At 42.4% G+C, this 22986-nt stretch overlaps 1 protein-coding gene across 7 annotated transcripts in view; it reads right to left on the bottom strand.

The window, feature by feature from the left end:
- Positions 1–22986, bottom strand: part of LOC149141834 (uncharacterized) — a 258860-nt gene that overhangs the window by 193216 nt on the left and 42658 nt on the right. For 4 of the 7 annotated variants that reach the window (XM_089446338.1, XM_089446336.1, XM_089446339.1 and 1 more), the window contains exon 2: positions 1778–2134. The exons of 2 other annotated variants lie outside the window; for them this stretch is intronic. In XM_089446338.1, the coding sequence (XP_089302464.1) occupies positions 1778–2069 (292 nt within the window). In that variant the 5' untranslated portion in view covers positions 2070–2134. Of the gene's footprint in view, positions 1–1777; positions 2135–2662; positions 2731–22986 lie in introns of all 7 variants that reach the window. One more of the 7 variants, XM_089446337.1, reaches the window with a different exon arrangement.

The raw sequence follows: 22986 nt of genomic DNA, 5'->3' as shown, positions 1-22986 counted from the left end.
GACCCCGACATGTGCTCCTCCTACTTCCTTCTGGAACACGTTATGGCTGAGTGAATGTCTGAATGTAAGTGCTGAAATCTCCCCCAGCTCTCCTCCGAAATGATGTGACAAACCTCTCTAGGGTGGCACTCAAAGTCCCCCAAAGAAAGGGTGAGTTCTCCGCACAGAAAACTCGTTGCTAAACAACAAGTGACCCAGCTAAGCAGCTCGAGCAACTAAAATGAGTTCAATTGGCAAAATATCCTTTGTGAGGATGAGCTCCTCCTATTTATAATTTTGTGGGCCTTCCTTCCCACGTGGGCCCCTCCACCTTGCCATTCGACTTCCCTCCAAGGCTATTCGAACTCTTCACTTGGCCAAGTGTGTTTTTCTCATGTGGGTGGCCCCCACACTCCACTAACAAAATAATACGGCCTTCTTTTCTTCCCTAAGTCCCTATATCAAAATTGAGTGGGTTCCATGGCCTCCAAAACTATCCAAAATTGTGGGAAATTAAACCTGTAACAAAATAATTTAGGAAAGGACATTACAATGCACGACGTAATGGGAGTTACCATCACCAAGGGATAGTTGACCGGAGTAATGAAACCAAGCACCTTAAGAATGGGAACTAGAAGGACCTACCATGATCGTACACCATATGGGATCTAGACCACCACTAGCTAACACTTGTACATCAAGTCATCCCACAAGACCACATACCTATGTTGCAGGAAACATTGCCCCTAGGTCTGTTTGAGCCAAGAAACGAAATGGAAACGCGTACCGTACAGCCTGGAAACAAGTTTCCGGCCTGGGGAAACGTGGCCAGTACGGCCGGAAATGAATTTCCAGGCCGTACAACAGAGTTTCCACTTCATATTGCGATTTTTCTTTTTTCTTTTTTTGTTTTTTCAGTTCAATTTTTTATTGGGCGAATAAAATATCTTGTGGATGCTTCTAGATGTCTCTCTCAAGTTATAAAAAGATTCTCGCCTCATTCTCTCATCACAAAATTGAGCAAGTCGTTTCTCATGGAGACAGAGAACTTTAGCAAAGAAGAAAAGAGGAAGAGAGCAGTGGTCTTTTGTCTTTATAGTTCTTGCAGCCTCATAGTCTTTATTGTACTTGCAGCCTCATATATATAATAAACGCTGATTTTGAGATTTGGATATATAATAAAGGTTGATTTTGGATATTCCGATATTGCTATTTTCATTATGTGATCATTCATGAGTAAATGTGATGTAAATTTAATCATAATGTTTAAACTTTAAATGTAATAAATTATAATGTATCATGTATGCTTTATGATTGCACATAACATTTATTAAATGTCCTAAATTCTAATATATGTATATATATATATATATATCACGTTTCCCCGCTTCCAAAATTTGGGGGGGTCACGTTTTGCACCCGTGCCCGTTTTGGAAACTCGTACCCGTTTCCCCGTTTCGTGCAACTTAGCCACATACATAGAAATCATCGCTTTGGGGGCATCAGTATGGTCAGGTCTCATGAAAAAAAATGTGGGGCACACTGCAAAGGATCTAAGTAACAAGCTCAATTTTCTACTTGATATTACACTAAAGAATTTAAATTATTATAAGAATATTCACATCAGACTTGAGAAACAAATCAGGAAATAAAGCATTAACAGTGAAACCTAAGACTCCAAGGCATACTTCAGAAAAAATCGCTGCATTAAGCAATTTTTCAGGCTTTCACTTTCTTTTAATATATTTGTTATAACAATTTACATTCTCACTTTTCCATTAACAAATCTTTGTATTACCTTTGGAATCTGTCCGGGTATGACACCATTGAAGCTGTCTTACATGGATGTTTAAATTTGCAACTTCAGATCTGTGTGCAGTTCTGGCCTTATCCAGATCCAGGTGGACAAAATTCGTAATGGCAATATCAGTCAAAGGATTTTTAATTCCATCATTTTCTTCATTTGATCTTGTAATGGCTGGCCCTGCAAAAGAAGCAAAAATTCTCCCCCGAGACTTGCTATATTTTGAAAAATGTAACTTCCTGCGTGACTGATGCCTTCTTTTCTGATATGAAACACAACCTCCCATCTTGAGCACTTTTTTTCTTATTCTCCCAACGCCAATGCAGCAGCTAATTTAAACCTCATTACTGACTGAAAAGTTCACAAGGAATGTTCAAAAGCAAAGAGTTAGCATGATCTCAAATATCATCTGAAAATACTTGGGCCTTCCATCATTTGATTCTAATATCAATTCTATTTGGATTGCATTTAAGTCCAACATTTAGCTTGTAATGTCTTGTAAAATATGAAATTCACGTAACTAAAGGAGTCAAGTCATGTGGAACAGGAGGCATGCACTCTTAAAAGTAGCAAAAGTTTTTTTGTAATGCTCAAAACAGATTAGGAAAACAAGGACTTGTTATAAGTCCGAAAACAAATTGCTTCTGACAGGTACCCTACCATAGCATAAGGATATAAAACTGGAACCTGTTATTATATTATACTTACTGATGCCTTTCATAAATAATACTTTTGATATTACTAAAATTCCCTTAACAAAGCATTAAAATGCTGGATTCCTTGAATTTCATATACAGTATTTGAAGACTATTGAAAGGGACTTCTACAGAACTTCCATAGCTTTGCAGGAATTTAAACAACTTCAGAAAACTTACATACCACATACAAAACCCTTACGAAGGGCAATTTATACTTGCAGCATGCATTTAGCTGGAAGTGGAAAGCACCTAGAAGGACCACAGTAATTATAGTCATGATGTAATAAACTGAGATTTAATTTGTGATTGTAATCTAGCTCTTTACATCTGAGTTTAATGTGTAACAAATCAGTCATAATTATATTCACATAAAACATTATAGCAGAAGCAACATCCCACCAACCCATGAGACCATTGTCGACCATGTCTTATCTAGGCTTGGTTGAGAAACTGTCACTATGGAATATAAGGATGTTCTGAGCCATCCAGTGAGATGAAAAGACGTCCTAAAGTTTGATCGATTGTACACATCAGCAATAGGCATACAATTTTCACCCCATTGTGCATTAAACCAACTAGATAAAGCATTTAAAAACATTTCAGATCAACAACTTTATTAGAAAGCTACTATAAGAGGACAAATTTGTTGATTTTTCTAGGGTAAACAGCTAGAACAAATTTTCTTCACCAAATAACTACTTCCAATGATTAGTAAGCATTAATTTTACATAAGATTTATTCAATATCATTAGGCAGTTGCACAGAAGAAAATATCAACTAATAAACATGAAAGAGCAGCGAAATGACCATGAGACAATGAGACAAAAGAAACAGAGATTTAGGCCTGAGGCCATGGCAAAACCCACAAGGGGAAAACCCAGAAATCTTTCCTTATGCGAGAGAGGGAGAATTCAATGTTCATCAATACATCAGAAGTAACAACATCAAGAGAATAACCAAACCAGTAATCAAGATCAAATGCCAAGCCCTTCTTCTTCTCCTCTTGATTTTGGCCCCTTTCATCCTTACTTCTGCGCTAGAACAAAGATCATCACAAGAGAAGTTGATGATCCCAAATGAGGAGATGCTCTCTATATATACATTTCAAATGAGGTCAAATGGGTGCCTCGAAGTTTGAAGGGGCCCAGCCGACTTGTACAAAAGGAGGCCGACTTAAATATATTTTGGAGGGAAAACATAAATTCTAATTTTCAATTTTCTCACATGATGAAAATACCGACCATGGCTACTATATTTCCAACACTCACTCTTAGCCAAGGAGGTACTTTTCATTCTCTCTCTCAAGATCAATCTCCCCGAGCAATCCATAGGTCTCATAGCCACAACCTAAGGGAGAGATCATCAGTCTGATCATAAGGAAAGATACATAGCACCCAACTCATCTCAATGCATCTCCCCAACCACAAGGTCTCACAGCACACAACCTAAGGGAGGAATCATCATATCAATGCATCTCCCCAACCACAAGGTCTCACAACACATAGCCCAAGGGAAGAAGCATCAGCTCAAAGCATCTCCCAGACCACAAGGTCTCACAGCACATAGCCTAGTGGAGGAATCATCAAATCAAAGCATCTCCCCAACCTTTGTTTTTTTCCACGATCTTGGGTCTAGGATAGAATCTTAGAATCTCTAACGTTACCAAACCAAGAATCACAACGATACTACTTCGCACAGTAGAATATAAACAATAGTAAATCTATTAGTGCACAATATATGGACAACTTTTTACAATTTTCAACCCAACTTCATTATATTAATCAACATATAATACAACATTATAGGGTTCTCGTACCAGGGATAATGGCCCTCATACATCCACTGATACAAGACACAAAACTAAGGCTTGGTGTTAATCCATCGACAACCAATCTGCCCATACAATATACACTGACCATCTGGCTGATGTAGCGCGCTATCTCAGCTCCTCTCGATCATACTCTGTACTTGCTCAGTCCTGCAGCTCCCAATCTGTAGCTCCTGCCTCTATCAATGCTCCAAGTCCATCTAGCCACTGAACCTCGGCTATCAATCTGCTCACTAGTTGTGCCTTAGTCCATCAAGGGCACAACACATCGAGACTCCTGTCAAGTTGTTCACAACTCCGTTTGTGAACAACTCTCAATCTGCCCACTGCTACTCCTCAGCTACTCAGGGACTTCAGCCCACTATGGTCTTCCTACGCTGCTCCAATGAAAACCAACATAGAGCACGAAGGGCTACCACCTATCACTGCAAGATGTCCATCTCCCACAATGAACACGGGCTAAGAGGACTGCCCATCATCTGTTGTAGAAGTCCTTCTCCACACACAAGTCTAGGGCTACTCAACTGCTCCTCTGGTTGATCAAACCTTGAGCTCAACAACTACCACTCTAGCAACCACCTAGGTCCATGAAGATGGTGCACACCAGGCTCCAACTCGAGCACTATCACACTGTCCTCCACCAGACCATAAATGCCCAATCCACATTCACACTTGATCCACTCACATGCTACCCTCCAATAGACCACAAGTGACCAATACTAGTTGTAGCATCTACTCCTAGTTAGGGCATCCTCTCACCTAGAAAACCCTTCTCTTGGCTGCCAAGAGACTTCTCCAAATCTGTCCACATTAGGGCAGTCTATCCTCTAGCATCCACTCATCATCAAGGAGTCATCTACAACGAACTGTTGATGCCTCCTTGCCTTGGGTTCTATGCATCTACAAGTATGGTTAGCGCATACTTAACAACCCTCCACCACTGCTTCAAACCTATGTAATCTTCTCCCAATGAGTTTCTCTCCTTGTTGTCCAAATCTAGGTACTCAAAACACTTGTCTAGGGCTTGAGGCTCCTCCTTAATGCACCCTAGAGCAACTTTGTACCAACAACAAGATAAAACAGTACCCAACTCATGAAAGAATGCCTTTGTTCAGGCTGCGACCTCCCTTCAAAAGTTGTGGTTCAGTGAGGAGATCTTCAGAAGGCTTCACGGCTCTCCAAATAGCCTCCTCACAGTGGTGTACCTACAACATTGTCCTACGAACGATACAGAGACATATAACATACACAAAACACCCCAAAACTCACCTCTAAATTGCAGTCTTGTGTTATGAGAAGTCTATTGCCCAATCTAGTCCAGAATTAGCCCTTCTATCTGTTGATTTATGGTAGCATCGGATGTGCTCTAACCTCAATATTTTGCAAGGAAGCTAGGACACATGCATTCCACAATACCCAGAAATCATTTTGGGAAATTCCACCCAAATGAGGTTTAATTAAAATTATTAATTATTTTTAATGGATGCTTAAGTCTAAAATGAGGAAATTATAATAGTTAAAGTGTATTAATTAAACTGGGTGTGAATCTTCTAGAAGAAGATGAGGATCAAGCCAAAATAATCTAAGCCATTGATTAGAATCTAATCTGGGTCGTTGATTGATCAATGAGAAGATTATAAGAAGAGGCTTGATGGACATTTGGAAAGACAAATCGAGTGAGATAAAGAGATCGATTTCTCAAGAGAGCAGCATAGCAATTGTAGGAGAAGTCATCGAGGATATTTCTTGCAATGACGGGCGGAGATAGTTTTCCGGTTGGAGAGTTTCCTAATCTAGGCATACATTTTAGATGAGGCAGAGAAAGATCATGAGGGGCAGCGTAAAGCCACGCTGAGGTAACGTAAAGCCTTTGAGGAGATTCGTGAATTTGCTGAGGAGCAGATCAAATCCAGTGCCAGGAAGCGGGGTGTGAGACCGGAGGTCCAGAGGATAGAGCATCCAGCCAGCAGATCAATCAGACAGAGGGAGTGATGCAATCCCTATCCGCTGTGACGCAGATCAGCACAGTGACTGCGCAGAGGAAATTTGGGGCTATCCATTCAATGGTTGGATCAGTGTCGAATCACCAGTGATAATGTGAGGTATTTCTCACTAATTCTCTACCAGTCAGATTCTCTGAATCAGATAGCCAGTAAGGCATCCAAAGATTGTATTAAGAAACTATTGAATAATAATTAAACCCTCAACTGTTGCACCGGTTTTCGCACATTGGGTTTTACCGGGGACATTGTCCAAAAACAATGGTGTCAATTGTGTGTGTGTTATTTCCTTCTTTCTCAGTAATTTCCATAGTATTTTATTTTGTGAAGGCTACAGTAGATTTTATTTCAATGTTTACTGTGTAACATTGTAAATAACTTGATTCAGAAATTAACAAGTAGGAGAAATCTAATCAGTTGTTGTAGTAGGGAATCGGGTAACCGCTTTTTCACATGGTATCAAAGCACAGGTGAAGCAGGAGAGCAGAGATAGAAGAGCCCAGCGCTAAGCTAAAGAGGGAGATCGAAGAGTTGCGTAGGCAGCAGATCGAATCCCCAGAAGGATTGCGCAGTCCAATGCTAGGAGGGAAAGATTCTCGAAAAATCTCTCTAAGTGAATCAACATAGAGAGATTTTCCAGATCGAGATTTGTCAACGGCAAAGGGAGCAACACAACAACAGCTTCAGTGAACAGCAGTCTTCAGGTGGGACGCAGTTTTTCTGCAGCAGTTGCTGGGGTAGAAAAGCGTCAAAAAAGAAGAAGGCACACTGAGGGAATTTCTTCCTCAGAGGACTTCCAACCAAGAAGTTTGAATTTTCCAAGCAGAGCAGCAGTAGTTGTGTGCAAGATTTCTTAGTCCAAAAGGGGGTGCGAATAGTTGGCCAGCAGTTGCGCAGAGGAAAAGAGGGAGCAATTCGACTTTTTCAGGAGAAATGGCAGCAACAAGATTGAGAGATCAAGATTGGTTGGACAGAGCCTCCAACTATGTGATCTGGAAGGCTAGGATCTCCTGCCTTTTAGATGAGCATGATCTCAAGATGTATGTCAATAGTGTGGTAGTTGTGCCCACCGATGCAGATCCACTCAAGAAGTACAAGGCTAATATGGCAAAGACTAAGAGGATCATTCTCGATGGAGTTCAGTATCATGTAGTATCCCATATAGCCGGCAAGCACACTGCCCGACAGATGTGGGAAGCCTCAGCCACGCTATACAAAGGCTCTTTTGAGCAGCGGAAGATGTACTTGGAGGAGAAGTTGAGATGCACAAGGATGCAAAAAGGGGAACGAATAGACCCCTTCCTTAAGAGGCTTCGGGAAGTTCGAGATCAACTGGCTTCAGTAGGGTCAAGGCCCCAACCTACAGAGTTTGTTCGATTAGCACCAAATATCGTTTCTGAAGATTGGCAAGTGTTTGTCCAAAGCATCCTGGGCAGAGAACACCTGCCAAATTGGGAACGTGTATGGGCTGATCTGTAGCAGCATGAGATGAGGCATGACGTGGTGAAGGCCACAATCAGTGGCAATAGCCATAGTCGGACGAAGATTGTGAAGGAAGAGGAGGACGTGGCCCTTGCATCAAAGGGGCAGCAGGAGTAGCGCAAGAGGAAGGACATTCCAAAGATCAAGTGCTTCAGGTGTGCCAAGATAGGCCACTACAACACTCAGTGTCCTCTCAGAAAGAGGGACAAGGAGGAGACGTAGGATCAACAAGTTGCATCTGCTAATATTGACAGGCTTTCCTCTACGCTGGAGGAAGAGATTTCCATGACTGTCGAAATGCCTCCAGGGGTGAGATAGGGTGATCTAGATTTGTAGCTTCAAAGAGCTATAGGATGGGCAGGATCCTTGAGGAGTCCACCTCTTGGATCAAAGACCTTGCTACAGGAGCCCATAGTCAACAATGGCAGGATGTACCAGTGTCAAGTGGTGCAGTCAAGTGCCAAAGTAACAGATGTAGTAGCTAATAGCAGTCAGATACTGCACGGCGCAGAGCCAGTGTTGGCAGCAGTGTAGTTGGCACAGAGCAGCGTCAGCGGCAACGCAGAAGCTTTAGTGACAGCGCAAAGTCTAGCAACAGTCAGAAATTAGACGACAGATGCATCATACTGAAGACAGTTAGTTCAGTATTTTGGATGTTTTCCGTTGCAGATGTTGCAGTGGCAGCAACAACAGAGTTGTAGTGCAGATGCAATAGTTGACAATAGTTCAACAGAGTCAACAACAACACTGATGCAGCGCAAATCAGAGTTGCACAATAGTTAGTGGGCAATAGAGCCAGACATCAGCAGCGCAGCAAGATGTGTTGCAGAGTCAGAGTGATGCTTCAGTTGGTTGCAGCACTAGAGCACATTCCTCGCTAAAAGGGAGTGTTTATTTCTGGTAGCATCAAATGTGCTCTAACCTCAAGATTTTGTAGGGAGGCTAGGACACATGTATCCCACAATACCCAAAAATCGTTTTGGGAAATTCCACCCGGAGGAGGTTTAATTAAAATTATTAATTATTTTTAATGGATGCCTAAGTCTAAACTTAGGAAATTAAAATAATTAAAGTGTATTAATTAAACTGGGTGTGAATCTTCTAGAAGAAGATGAGGATCAAGCCAAGATGATCTGAGCCATTGATTAGAATCTAATCTGGGTCATTGATTGATCAACGAAAAGATTATAAGAAGAAGCTTGATGGGCATTTGGAAAGACACATAGAGTGAGATCAAGAGATCGATTTCTCAAGAGAGAAGCGCAACAGTTGTAGGAGAAGTCATCAAGGAGATTTCTTGCAGTGAGGGGCAAAGATAGTTTTCCAATTGGAGAGTTTCTTGATCCAAGCATACATTTCATAGGAGGCAGAGAGAGATCCAAAAGGGGAGACATAGAGGCACACTAGGCAGCGTAAAGCCACGTTGAGGCAGCGCAGAGCCCTTGAGGAGATTCATGAATTTGGTAAGGCGCAGATCAAATCCAGTGCCAGGAACTGGGGTGTGAGACCAGAGGGCCAGAGGATAGAGCATCCAGCCAGCACATCGATCAGCCAGAGGGAGTGATGCAGAGCAGTGCAGTGATTGCGCAAAGGCAGCTTGGGGCTAGCCATTCAGTGGTTGGATCAGTGTCAAATCACCAGTGATAGTGTGAGGTATTTCTCACTAATTCTCTGCCAGTCAGATTCTATGTATCGGATAGCCAGTAAGCCATCCAAAGATTGTATTAAGAAACTATCGCATAATAATTAAAACCCTCAACCGCTACACCGGTTTTCCCACATTGGGTTTTTCCGGGGACATTGTCCAAAAACAACGGTGTCAATTGTGTGTGCTATTTCCTTCTTTCTCAGTAATTGTTTCCACAATATTTAATGTTGTGAAGGCTGCAATAGACTTTATTTCAATGTAACACTGTAAATAACTTGATTCAGAAATTAACAAGTAGGAAAAATCTAATCAGTTGTTGTAGTAGAGAATCGGGTAACCAATTTTTCACATGGTATCAGAGCACAGGTGAAGCAGGAGCGCAGAGCCGGAAGAGCCCAGCGCTAAGCTAAAGAGGGAGATCGAAGCGCTGCTTAGGCAGCAGATCGAATCCCTAGAAGGATTGCGCAATCAGTGCCAAGAGGGCAAGATTCTCAAGGAAAAATCTCTCTTTGAGCAAGTCAACAGAGAGAGATTTTCCAGATCGAGATTTGTCAGCGACAGAGGGAGCAGCGCAGCAACAGCTTCAACGAAGAGCAGTCTTTAGGTGGGACACAATTTTTCTACAATAGTTCTTGAGGCAGAAAAGCGTCAGGAAAAGAATGAGGCACACTGAGGGAATTTCTTCCTTAGAGGACTTCCAACCAAGAAGTCTGAATTTTCCAAGCAGAGCAGTAGTAGTTGTGGCAGGATTTCTCACTCCAGAAGGGAGTGCGAATAGCTGGCCAGCAGTTGTGCAGAGTAAAAGAGGGACCAGTTCGACTTTTTCAGGAGAAATGGCAGTAGGAGGATTGAGAGATCAAGATCGGTTGGACAGAGCCTACAACTATGTGATCTGGAAGACTAGGATCTCCTGCCTTCTAGATGAGCATGATCTCAAGATGTATGTCAATAGTTTGGTAGTTGTGCTCGCCGATGCAGATCAACTCAAGAAGTACAAGGCTGATATGGAAAATACTAAGAGGATCGTTCATGATGGAGTTCTTGTAGTAGACCTGACCTGCAAATATATGAGAATAGAAATATGCCCAGAAATAACAAAAGATAAATAGATAAACTTCATATCTTTATTAATATCAAACCCTTGAGGTAAGGTAACACCATCCAATCACTCCTTAGGGAAGGAGAACACTCCACAAGACATATGCTTGCCAATACAGTAATCCTTGACATATATCAATTGGGAGTCTCTAGCCTCTATATACGCTTCATACATACAATACCATGGGTCATTACCATGGATCTCTCAATACCATATATCTAATACAATGGGCTTATCACATTATTCCTAACTACTTGTGGTCCCTTACATGATGCGGCTTAACCACTTTATTTATTAACTATGGCCCATTTATTTATTACTCTTACATCTCATTATTACCTTGGTTACCTCCCTCTGTACCCCATAATATCCCCCCTAGGTATACTACATTCCACCCCCCTTAAACATGTTTCGTCCCCGAAACATAAGAAGAACACAAATAATAAGATCTACTCAAAAGAGTAGTCCATTGGTACCATGCACATGCATCTATCCATCCAAGAGAAAGGTGAACCCTCGATATAGTTGGTGCCTCGCTCGCTTGAGATAGAAGTTGAACCTAGCTATGATACCACTTGTAGTAAACCTGACCTGCAAATATATGAGAATAGAAATATGCTTAAAAATAACAAGAAATAAATAGATAAACTTCAGATCTTTATTAATATCAAACCCTTGAGGTAGGGTAACACCATACAATCACTCCTTAAGGAAGGAGAACACTCCACAAGCCATATGCTTGCCAATACAATAATCCTTGACATATATCAATGGGGAGTCTCTAGCCTCTATATAGGCTTCATACATACAATACCATGGGTCATTACCATGGATCTCTCAATACCATATATCTAATACAATGGGATTATTCCTAACTACTTTTGATCTCTTACATGATGCGGCTTAACCACTTTATTTATAGACTATGGCCCATTTATTTATTACCTTTACATCTCATTATTACCTTGGGCACCTCCCTCTGTACCCCATAATATCCCCACTAGGTATACTACAAGTGGTTGCAAGGAGAATCTTGCTATGGAGTTCGAGATGAAGGACACTAGACTCATGCATTACTTTTTGGGTTTGAGGTGTGGCAAGAGGAGGGGCATATCTTTCTGGAGTAGGGGCAGTATGTTGTGGATGTGTTGAGAAAATTTCACATGGAATACTGTAGACCCATGTCTACACCTATGATCACCAACTAGAAGAAGCTTCATGCTTCAGATTCTAGTTTGGTCGATCCCACATTGTATAGGCAGCTTATTGGGTCCTTGATGTATCTAGTCAACACTAGGCCAGACATATGCTTTGCAATGAACACACTTAGCCATTTCATGGTCGAGCCCAGGAGGGTGCACTGGGCTGCAAAGCACATTCTTCGTTATGTGCAGGGGACTGTTGATTATGGTCTGGACAATAGGCGAGAAGATGGAATGAGGTTGGCAGGTTACACAGATTCAGATGGGCAGGGTGTGCTCTTGACAGGAAAAGCACTTCAGGGTGTTGCTTCGAATTGGGTTCGGCAGTTGTGTCGTGGTTCAGTCGAAAGCAAAAGTCAGTTGCTTTGAGATCTTCTGAGGCTGAGTATATGGTTGCTAGCCATGCTAGTTGTGAGGCCATTTGGCTTTGCAAGTTGTTGTATGACCTATTTGATCAAGAGTTGAGACCGGCGGTTATTCACTGTGATAATCAGAGTTGCATTAAATTCACGGAGAATCCAGTGTTTCATGACAGGTCAAAACACATTGACATCAAATATCATTTCATCAGGAACTATGTTCAGAATGGGGCAGTGAAGCTGGAGTATATATCAACAAATGAGCAGGTGGCCGATGTTCTCACGAAGTCCTTGCCAAGAGGCAAGAATGTCCATTTCAGGGACAAGATGGGTGTGGCGAGAAACACTTTCCTCGGTAAGAGGGAGTGTTGATTTTTAAAGTACCTTGGATAAGTGGTTTCCCACGGGTTAGTCTCTACCTAGGGAAAAGTGTCCAAAATAATTATTTTCCTAAGTGACTTTATAAAGTGAAAGTGACTTTGTAAGTGGTAAAGTCAATGTTAAATTATAAAGTGAAAAGTGACTTTAGAAATAAAGTACAATGTGGGTACTTTATTTAATGGGTGAGTTAAAAAATAGAAAGTGAGAATTAAATGTACATTTATTCTCATCCCTTGATCTAAATGAAGCTGAGCCATTAGATCTTAGGGTTGCCCAAAAGTCATTTAAGGAAACAAAAGGGGGAAAATAAAAGAGAGATTGAATTCATTCTTCATGAGCAGACTGGAGAAAGGAGGCTGAGAGCTGGAGAAAAGTTCCCTAAGAGAAATTTGTTGCAACAAGCAGAAGGAGTGATTTTTGGACAAAGTTGGGCATGGAAATCGAGGCATAAAAGACAGCGTAAGGTACAGTACGAACAACATTTAATGTTATGAGTTGCACGTCATTTGAGAGAAGTTTTTGATTTAATAAAACAAAAATAAAAATAAAATAAAATAAAATCAGTACAATTCATACAGTAGTACGGAAATCCATACATTATAGTCTGTATCCGTACAATACATATTTTCAGCTTCAAGTGGGCGCGAAAATCGATGCAAATTGGGCAAGGTTTTCAAGGAGTTTTGCACTGAAGAGATAAGTTGTATTTTGTTGTTTAGTTTTGTCTGCAAATGTATTTTTCCTAAACTTTAAAGATAAATAAATTTGAAGATCTCTCTAACAGGTTTTCCCCGGAGAAGATTGAAGGGGTTTTGCCTAGGTCTAAGTTGACCAAAAATTTGTGTGTATTTTTATGTGTGTTGTTGCTCTGTTTATGTCCATATTTATTTTCAGCATGTGTTGACAGTACCATGTGTTTTAATCTAAAAATTTCATTTCCAGAATTCTATATGTTGAATGTATGTTTATGGGAAAGAGCATTTAACTGAATGGGAGTGATAAAGTGAAATTAAAACTAGGCTGGGATTGCAAGAAACTTTTTAGTCATCAAATTTCAACAACTTCTTTTGCTCTCAATAAGTCGGGATCCCTCTTCCGCCTCTGAAATAAATAAGTGCCTATGCACAGTTCTATGAAAATATGAAAATTTTGAAAAAATGAAATAAGGTGAAAAAAGAGAAAGGCTTCTTGTGCAAAGAGGCGATGTAAGTAACTCCGTCGGGGTATTGACCAGGCTCGCTAGCAGCGGAGCGATTCTTGTGTTCTTGCGTGACTCCGTCGGGGTATTGTCCAGGCCTGCTGGCAGCGGAGCAACACCAGAGATGAAACTTAAACTCTAACAGTCATATTACTTGTGCACCAATATACCCCTCATCCCCAATTGAAACAACTAAGTTGACTTGGCTTGGAATGTGTGTTGACCGATCAAGAGCATGGCAGGTGCTACATCTTTCACTCAAGCTAGTGTGGAAACCATGATGATCAAAGAATCGAACAATACTTCCGGAGGAGTTAGACTTGCTTTTCACGAAACAAGGTCCATTCAAAGAGCTGGAGTTCTACCAGTGTGTCGCCAATGTTGTAGCGGCTACAACCATCCTCCAAAATTTTGCCTTAGCTTCGTTTTGGAGCTTCCCTACCAACCATCCTAAGCAACACGTCTTGGACTGTCCAAGTACATATGCTTTCAGTTGAGTTTATTTGGCTTATCAGCTTGTGTTCGCTAACTTGTTTTCCTTTCACTCGCAAGCTGACATCCCGATACTTGATCTTCAGCTGGCTCTTGTGCTCACTTGGAGAATTGTGCAGAACTGGAGGGCAACCAGCCTTGCTCTCCAGAATTGCGCAAAGTATCAAGACAACTAGTTTCTCTCTAGAAATGCGCAGAGCATGCACGCCGCCTTCCCCTTGAAAATTGCGCAAAGCAGCCCCTCACTGGGCTTGCTCTCAAAATTTGCATAGTTCTGGCTAGCAGCCTTGGCTTCAGTCCAGAAATTGCGCAGAGCTTGAGGGGCAGCCAGAGCCACTTAGCCCAGAAACTGCGCAGAAGTCACTCCAGAGCTTGCAGTACAGCATGTGCTCCCAAGTTGACCAGTTCCCTCCAGGACTGAGCAATCTTGCTTTGCATGCATGGTCAGCGTTTTCCTGAAAAAGCAAAAATCATCCCTAGATTTTAGGGATCTATTTTTAGCAGCTAGGGGTTACATGCAAAAGTCATTTTAGAAACCTCCCGCCAAGTGTCGCTTTTTCCTAGAATTGTGGCATGTGCGTCATAAGCCTCGATCTTGTCAAAACTATTTATTCGACACTTCAGAGCTCATTCTTCACTTCGATCTTGGAGCTCTAGCATTCCCATCGCATCTAGGAACCTTCGGCACACTCAGCACAACTTTTTTCAGGTAAGTCTGCTTTTCATGTCTTTTGCTGCTTTTCTGTCGCTTTTTGTATTTTGGTTTGTGTGAATGTTGTTTGCTTGGTTTTGTTGAATGCTTGTTGTCGTTTTAATGCATGTTAGCTTGTAGAAGCATTGTTTCAAGTTTTCCATTGCATCTCCTTGCTGTCGCATGCATGACATTGTTTCTGCACTAACGGTCATTGTTGTGGCGACTCGCTTCACACACTTCATTGTTTTCCCATTTTATTGAATCCTGCACTCACTGATTGCATGCATGTTCATTCACTCATGTTTGTACCCAACTTCACACATGCATTCAGTCCTTACTGTTTTCAGTCGCCCGTCGGCGGGTCTAAGCTACCTTGCCTGGACCTTGCCTTGCCCAACTTGCACTGCACATTTCTGGGATGGAAGGCCTTCCCTTGCTCCCAGAAATTGCGCAAAGCTTGCCTCACACTAGCCTCCCAGAGTGTGCTCTGCGCAATTCTGAGAGGCAATGCCTCAATTAGCCCTTGGAATTTCGTAATGCATTTTTCCTGGATTGCAGTCATGCTAACTGAAACTGCACATTGTGTAGTTTCAATCCTCAGCAAGCCAAGCTGGATTGTGCTCTGTGCAGTTTCAGCAATCAGTCATCTCACACGCGGTCCAGACTGTGCTTTGCATAGTTCTCGCAGTCAGTCTCCTAGCCTCCCAGTGAAAATTGCGCAAATCTTCCAGTCAGTCACCCAGGTGTGTTGCATGTCAGTCCTCAAGTTGCTTTTGGTTTTCAACTAACAGTTTTCTTGCCATGAGTGTTGCTCTATCTCCAGGTATCATAGGTGTTCATCAGTCTCTCAGCAGTACAGGTACAATGGCTTCCAAGAGAGCAGAGTCAAAGGGCATCATTGAGAGCGCAACTTGAGATATTTTTGAGCAAATGTCTATGAGCTTGCCCATCTATGAAGACACTAAGTTGTTCATAGACAAGGATATCAAGATCAAATGGCAGGACATCAATGACATCTTTTCAGGCACCTTTGAGGAGAATTTGGAGGACCACAGAGTCTATGTCAACATACACAAGTCTGGCTTGTACTGGGTTGCATGCAAGTATCTCACGTTTTTATGCGCGGACATGATCCACTGGATTGTCTCACATGCTGAACCAGAGACAATGGTGTTGAGCAATGTTAGTGGAACAAAACTTGCTACCTTCAGGGCAAAGGACTTTCAGGTGATGTATCACTTTCCACAGCCAGTGATCACAATGGATGCACCCTTCACTAGGCCCAACAACAGTGCAAACTCAAGAGACATCTTGAAGAGCTAGGTGAGAGAACCATCTAAGTTCAGGACAACACCCAACCAAGTATACAAGACGAAGATACTACGGAAGGCTTATCAGTTCTTGGTCATCTTCGCATGCCACTTATACGGCCAAGAGAGCACAAAGACCTTCCCGCAGAGTTGGGTGATTGTGTTGGATCAGCTGGCGAACGAAGGAAGACATTTCAATTGGTCCGACATGTTGGCTCTCTAGCTAAAGGGACAAGTGACAGATGCCTAGCATCCGCCCAAGGGTCAACAAGCAAAGCTTTTCATGTCCGCTTACATACTTGATGCAATCTGTGCCCGTCAGCAGTTCCCTGGCTTGGGTTGGGCATGGACACCTTCAGAAACCTCTGTGCACACCTATTGCAAGTTGTTCTCTGAATGCAGCTTCCGTGGAGTTATAATACAACTATCAAACCACTTCGTCACCCTGGTGTATAGGATGATCTTCAAGCAGGATCCGCCTTGCATGTCACAGGCAGGGATGGAGGCATTGGTTAACATAGAAAATTGGTATGCGTCACCCCTTGGCACCTTCATCCAGATGTGCAGCGCGGAGAAGGCTCTGCATGTTTTACCGAAGTTTGCCATGGATAAGCTAGTCATGCAAGAGGTTGCATACCACATCTCGACAGGGTTGTCAGCAAGACTGTAGAGGAAAAAGAAGGCACCTTGGTCCACTCTTCCTTTGCAGAACGAGTTGTATGAGATCCAGAATCTCAAGCATGTTGAGGCCGAGATAGATGAATTCAAGAGATTCACCTTTGGCACCAAAAGTTTCAATCCATATGACCCACATTGCTTAGTGGAAGACCACTATACGAGAGTGTATCATCCTTGGATCCACGGGGCGTGTCATTGGCCTGAGGAAGACCCATGGAGATACTGCTATAACTTCTCAAGGCTCAATGAACCAGTCAAAATGATTGTAAATTGGTTAGTGTTAAGTTATGGTATGTTCTATGCTTATAACAGTTTACTTATTTTCCTTATTATATTCCACAAATTAGCAATCACATGTACATAAAGTAAAGTGCAGATAGAACATTAAAAGATCAACAGAAAACAAGCCAAGACAAGAGACACAAGATGTGGCGGCTAGCCAGGGACAAACCCCACAATGTGTGGGGAAACCCTTTGATCAAATCTTCTTTTATCTTCAATAATTCAGCAGAGAGAAATAGTACAATAAATTTGATTCATATCAGCAGTAGCAAACCCTAGATCAGCAGCATCATTAGCGGCTTCATTAAAACTAGGGCAGACAATATCTCACAAACCGATCGTCAGATCGGCTTGATTCCACCACCAAAAGTTGTGGCTTCCAGAGGAGGTTCAGATGAACCTACAGCGCAATTCAGATGAGGAGATATTCTAGTCCACATAGGTCAAACTTTACTTCAGTTGCAGCTTCAGTTTCGGTAGCTTCCGGCTTCAAACTAGGGTAGTCGATATCTTGCAAACCGTCCGTCGGATTGACTTGATTCCACCACCAAAAGTTGCGGCTTTCAGAGGAGGTTCAGATGAACCTACAGCGCAGTTTAGATGAGGAGATCTTCTAGTCCACGCAGGTCAAGCTTTACTTCAGTTGCAGCTTCAGTTTCGGCAGCTTCCGGCTTCAAACTAGGGCAGTCGATATCTTACAAACGGTCCGTCGGATTGACTTGATTCCACCACCAAAAGTTGCGGCTTTCAGAGGAGGTTCAGATGAACCTACAGCGCAGTTCAGATGAGGAGATCTTCTAGTCCACGTAGGTCAATCTTTACTTCTGCAGTTGCATCTTTAGTTTCAGCAGCTTCCGACTTCACATGTGTGAGGGAGAGACCCTTTTCTGCACAGTAGAGACAAGACTCTTTTCTGCGCAGTAGAGAGAGAGAGATGTGATGAGATGAGTGAGTCCAAATGAGGAAAATTCCTCTTGTATTTATACACAATGTTGGTGTTTTGAATAGATGCGACTATTGGGCTTCTGAGCCTACATGAGTTGTAGGTCGGCTTGATAATAATTCCATAATCAAAATAAATTCATATCTCCATGAATACTTATCGAAATTGGATGATCTTTATATCAATCCTACACCTCTCGACAAGAGGAATCTAATAAAAATATTATCAGCCACGAATAAGATGACCCACATGAAGTTTTGCCCTAGTTGCCAATTTTAACAATCCCTCTCAACTAGGGAGAACTTCATCTGCAATCTGTCTATCGGTCGTTACTATTCATCCATCAAATGCACTGCCCTGTACAGCCTGTCCCTTGCCCTACTCTACTCTAAACTGCCTGTTCTGCTTTGTCTTGTTCTACCTTGTACTGATCTGTATTGTTCTGCTCTGTTCTGCTTTGCTCTGTTCTGTTCTGCTATGCTTTTGTCTGAATTATGAAGAAGAAATGATCGAGGATGTATCATACTGACTCAAAGTCAGCCTCAAAATATGTACCACTGGTCCCAGACCAGTCTCAACCAACCCAAAGTCAGCGTCATAGTGAGTACAACTCCACTGGTCCTAGACCAGTATCATCCCGCACTGACTCAAAGTCAGTCTCAGAGTGCGTACCACTGGTCCCAGACCAGTCTCAACCAACCCGAAGTCAGCTTCATAGTAAGTACCACTCCTACCACTGGTCCCAGACCAGTATCGCAGTGTCAGAGAGTGTACACTGGTCCCAGACTAGTCTAAACTGACCCGAAGTCAGCGTCATAGTATGTACCACTCTCACTAGTCCCAGACCAGTACTGCAATGATACGAAGTCAGTCTCAGAGTACGTACCACTGGTCCCAGACCAGTATCATTGATCCCAGATCAATGGAGGTAATCCTAGCGTAGAGAGTACGGTAGATACAACAATGCGTCCAACGATACTACTATGGTCCCTAACTTCATTTCCTTGCTCATTGATCAGATGAGAGGTACTTCCCATGAGTCCCAGACTACATGGGTAGGATGCCTCGACAAGAGAACTAATCAATCCTATCCTCACAGGAGAACACATCAATCCTGCTACATGGCCATGGAGAACACATCAATCCAGGCCTCACAGAAGAACACATCAATCCTGCTACAATCGCCATGGAGAACACATCAATCCAGGCCTCACAGGAGCACACATCAATCCTGCTACAATCGCCATGGAGAACACATCAATCTAGGCCTCACAGGAGAACTAATCATCCTGCTACACAGGAGAGCGAATCATCCTGTTCCACAAGAGAGCGAATCATCTCGTCCCACAAGAGAGCGAATCATCTTGTTCCAGTGCGCGCCACCAGGGGAGGGTGAGTCACCCTGTGGTCGTATGTTGCTCCAGTAAGAACTGCAAGCCCTCAGAGCTCCTAGAGCTCAATGTATGCAACATGCAGGACCCTTGTAAAAGGGTTTCTTGACGACTCCAAGTCGTTTGGGAAAATCACAGATTAGATCTTTCCTCGGGGCTTTGACAAGGTGTATCGACCTATACATCATTTTAATGCGATGGAGCCTCCTTGCTCATCGACTTACCATATCTCAGATAATGTCTATCTACTGGAGCAATCGACAAATACGAGATTCCTCAATAATCGAATCCCACCTCTGGTTGCTATAGAGAATCAGAGTGGTATCCAATGTAAATCCAAACAGCTCACTGAAGAGCTTTCGAAACCAGACTGCCTCACAGGAGGCAATGCTGGCAGCAAAATATTCTGCTTCGGTGGTGCTCAAAGCCACCGACTTCTACTTCCTACTCATCAAGGATATCGAAGCAGATCCCAAGGTGAAACAGCACCCGGAAGTGCTCTTACAGTCCACCACACTGCCTGCCCAATCGGCATAAGTATATCCAAGTAGTCTCACATCTCCGACAGTGTATCTTAAACCATTAGTAATTGTGCCACGAAGATATCTCAGAAGATTCTTGGCATCAATCTAGTGAGGCTCAACCAAATATGAGCTCACAATGCTAACTGCAAAACATATGTTCAGACGGAGGTTCACCAAGAACATCAATGCGAATGAGTTTATGAAACTCAGAGGCATTTCCCAAATCTGGTCCGACATCACTACCATATAACTTCTAAAAGTTAAGATCCTCAAGGTAGTCACAGGCTTGCAGTCCATCATATCGAATCTTTCCAATATCTTTACCACATATTTTCCTTGAGATAGGAAAATTTCCCTTGGCTTCTGCCACACTTCAAGTCCTTAGTCCTTCATTTCAAATTCAGAAGCCAACTCCCTCTTACATTTGTGAATGAGAGGATCTGCACCTGTTGAAAAGAGGTCATCCACATACAGCACCAGTATGAGAGGCTTGTCATCTTCAACCTTAAAGTAAAGGTTAGGATTGGCTTCACTCCTAGTGAATCCCAGCTTCATCAAGTAGCTGTCGATCCTCTCATACCATGCTCGGGGTGCTTACTTCAGCCCATAAAGAGCCTTCTTCATCCTACATACATGAGATTTTCGATCATAAATCTCAAATCCTTCGGGTTGCTCCACGTAGACCTCTTCTTTGATCGAGCCGTGCAAGAACGCGGTCTTGACATCCATCTGATGTAGGTTCCATCCTTGTGAAGCCACAAGGGCTATGACCGAGTGGATGGTCGTATATCTGGCAACAGGTGCAAATATCACATCATAGTCTATACCTTCCTTCTAGGAGAAACCACAAACAACAAAACGAGCCTTATACTATTCCGTACTTCCATCTGCTACAGCTTTATCTTCTAAAGCCATTTTGAAGTAACAATTTGTCTTGTACTGGGGTCTAGGAACTACTTCCTAGACATCATTCTCCATAATAGACTCATATTCTTTGGTCATAGCATCCTTCCATACTTGATGCTTGACAGCATTTGAAAATCATGAAGGCTCATTTTGTATGATCGTGCTCATGATGGTCAGGTATCCCTGATACCTGTTAGGTTTCTCACTTTCACGAGAGGTTCCTCGGGGTGCAGCATGACCTTCAGCATCATCAAGTATCCACCTAAGCCATGAAGGCCTCTTCTTAGAAGAGGAAGGCTCAGGTGGATAAATAGGATCCATGGGTTCCTCCACGTCAGGGATTGTTACATCATCTACCCATAGAGACAGCTTCCACAATCGTACGGTTCTTCCTTTCCACCACACCATTCTGCTCAGGAGTATGTGCTGTAATAGTCTCCCTCTTAATGCCATCCTCAGATATGCCTGAGTGAACCAACTGTAATATATCGGAGGTCTTGCTTTAGCTTGAGGGGAATGGTCCCCTTTTGAGCTTTACTTCGACACATCCTGGACATACACCTTCTTTCTCTACTCGGAATTCGGGCATCCCTGTCACCATTTGTCTTACACCGGGTAGAGCTTTATAATGAAGGTGGGCAAACCTCCGATGCCAAAGTTCGCACTGAAGAGATGTGTCATAATATATGACACCTAGCGGACTTCCATCGACCTAATATAATGAATCAACACGAAACCCAAGAGTAAAGGCATCTTTAACATTATTTTTCCATATAAGTACCTTGCCATCACTGAAGGTTACCTTGTAGCCTTTGTCTTCCATTGCCGAGATGGACACCAGGTTCTTTTTGAGGTCAGGTGCATTTAATACATCTTGGAATTTCTAGCCTTCTTGAATGGTTGTCTTCTTCCTTGATTTCCAACATTCATTTTACCTTTGCTATTGAATTTTCCATTCCTTCAATTACCATGAGAGGGATTTTAATCATCGTCACGATGAGAGTCCTTTCTATCAGGGCATTCCCTTCAATAGTGACCTGCTTTATTGCAAATGTAACATCGTCCTTTTCTTCCACCCTTAGGTCCAACCTTTCCTTTTGATTTAGTCCCGAAATTATTTATTTCTTAGCATGAGAAGAAAAGGCAGCAGGAGGACCTTTACGCATGGGCATTTCTTGCTCTTCTACCCTTGTTTCTTCTTGAATGCATCTAGCCATTAATTCCTTGAAACCAGAGATTACATTATTGTTCAGAAGAGTAGTCGTGAAAACGTAACATTCGGATGGTAATCCTCCAAGAGTTGTGTGTGTCATTTCTCTGTCAGTAATAGTCTCCCTAATAGATAGGAGATTGTTCTTGATCTCGGTGATTCTTAAGAAGTATGCTTGCATACTCTCATCTTTACCCTTCTTGATTTCCCTCAGCTTATTTCTAAGAAACAAAACTTGATTTGCATCATTAACTTTAAATAAACTCACCAGTCTATTGTAGATTTCCTTGGAGATGTCCAGTTCAGAGATGTAAGCCACCAAGTGCTTATCGATAGAGTCCCGGATGATCTTCTTTGTTTTGACTTCTCCGTTTTTCCATTTGTTCCAAGCAGCAGCGGATGCATTTGATGCAGGCTCAACAATATTGCCTCTTACATGGTCTAGCACTCCTTGATCTTCTAGGGTTAGATCGATAGACATCTTCCATCCGTGATAGTCAGCTTTCCCACGAAGCTTGTCTTCAGCAGGAAAGAGTGTTGAGGACCCCATAGTTCTTTTAGGATAGCCTTGCCAATCTTCTCTTCAGTGATTGCTCTTGCTCTTGCTCGGGCTTTGTCTTCACCTCAGCTCTGATACCATGTTAAGTTATGGTATGTTCTATGCTTATAACAGTTTACTTTTTTTCCTTATTATATTCCACAGATTAGCAATCACATGTACATAAAGTAAAGTGCAGATAGAACATTAAACGATCGACAGAAAACAAGCCAAGACAAGAGACACAAGATGTGGCGGCTAGCCAGGGACAAACCCCACAATGTGTGGGGAAACCCTTTGATCAAATCTTCTTTTATCTTCAATAACTCAACAGAGAGAA

Source organism: Pinus tabuliformis, chromosome X, assembly GCF_031772625.1.
Source record: "Pinus tabuliformis cultivar Carrire ecotype Pingquan chromosome X, CPIR1, whole genome shotgun sequence".
In the NCBI taxonomy this organism is placed as follows: domain Eukaryota; kingdom Viridiplantae; phylum Streptophyta; class Pinopsida; order Pinales; family Pinaceae; genus Pinus; species Pinus tabuliformis.
This window is presented reverse-complemented; position numbering and strand designations above follow the sequence as displayed.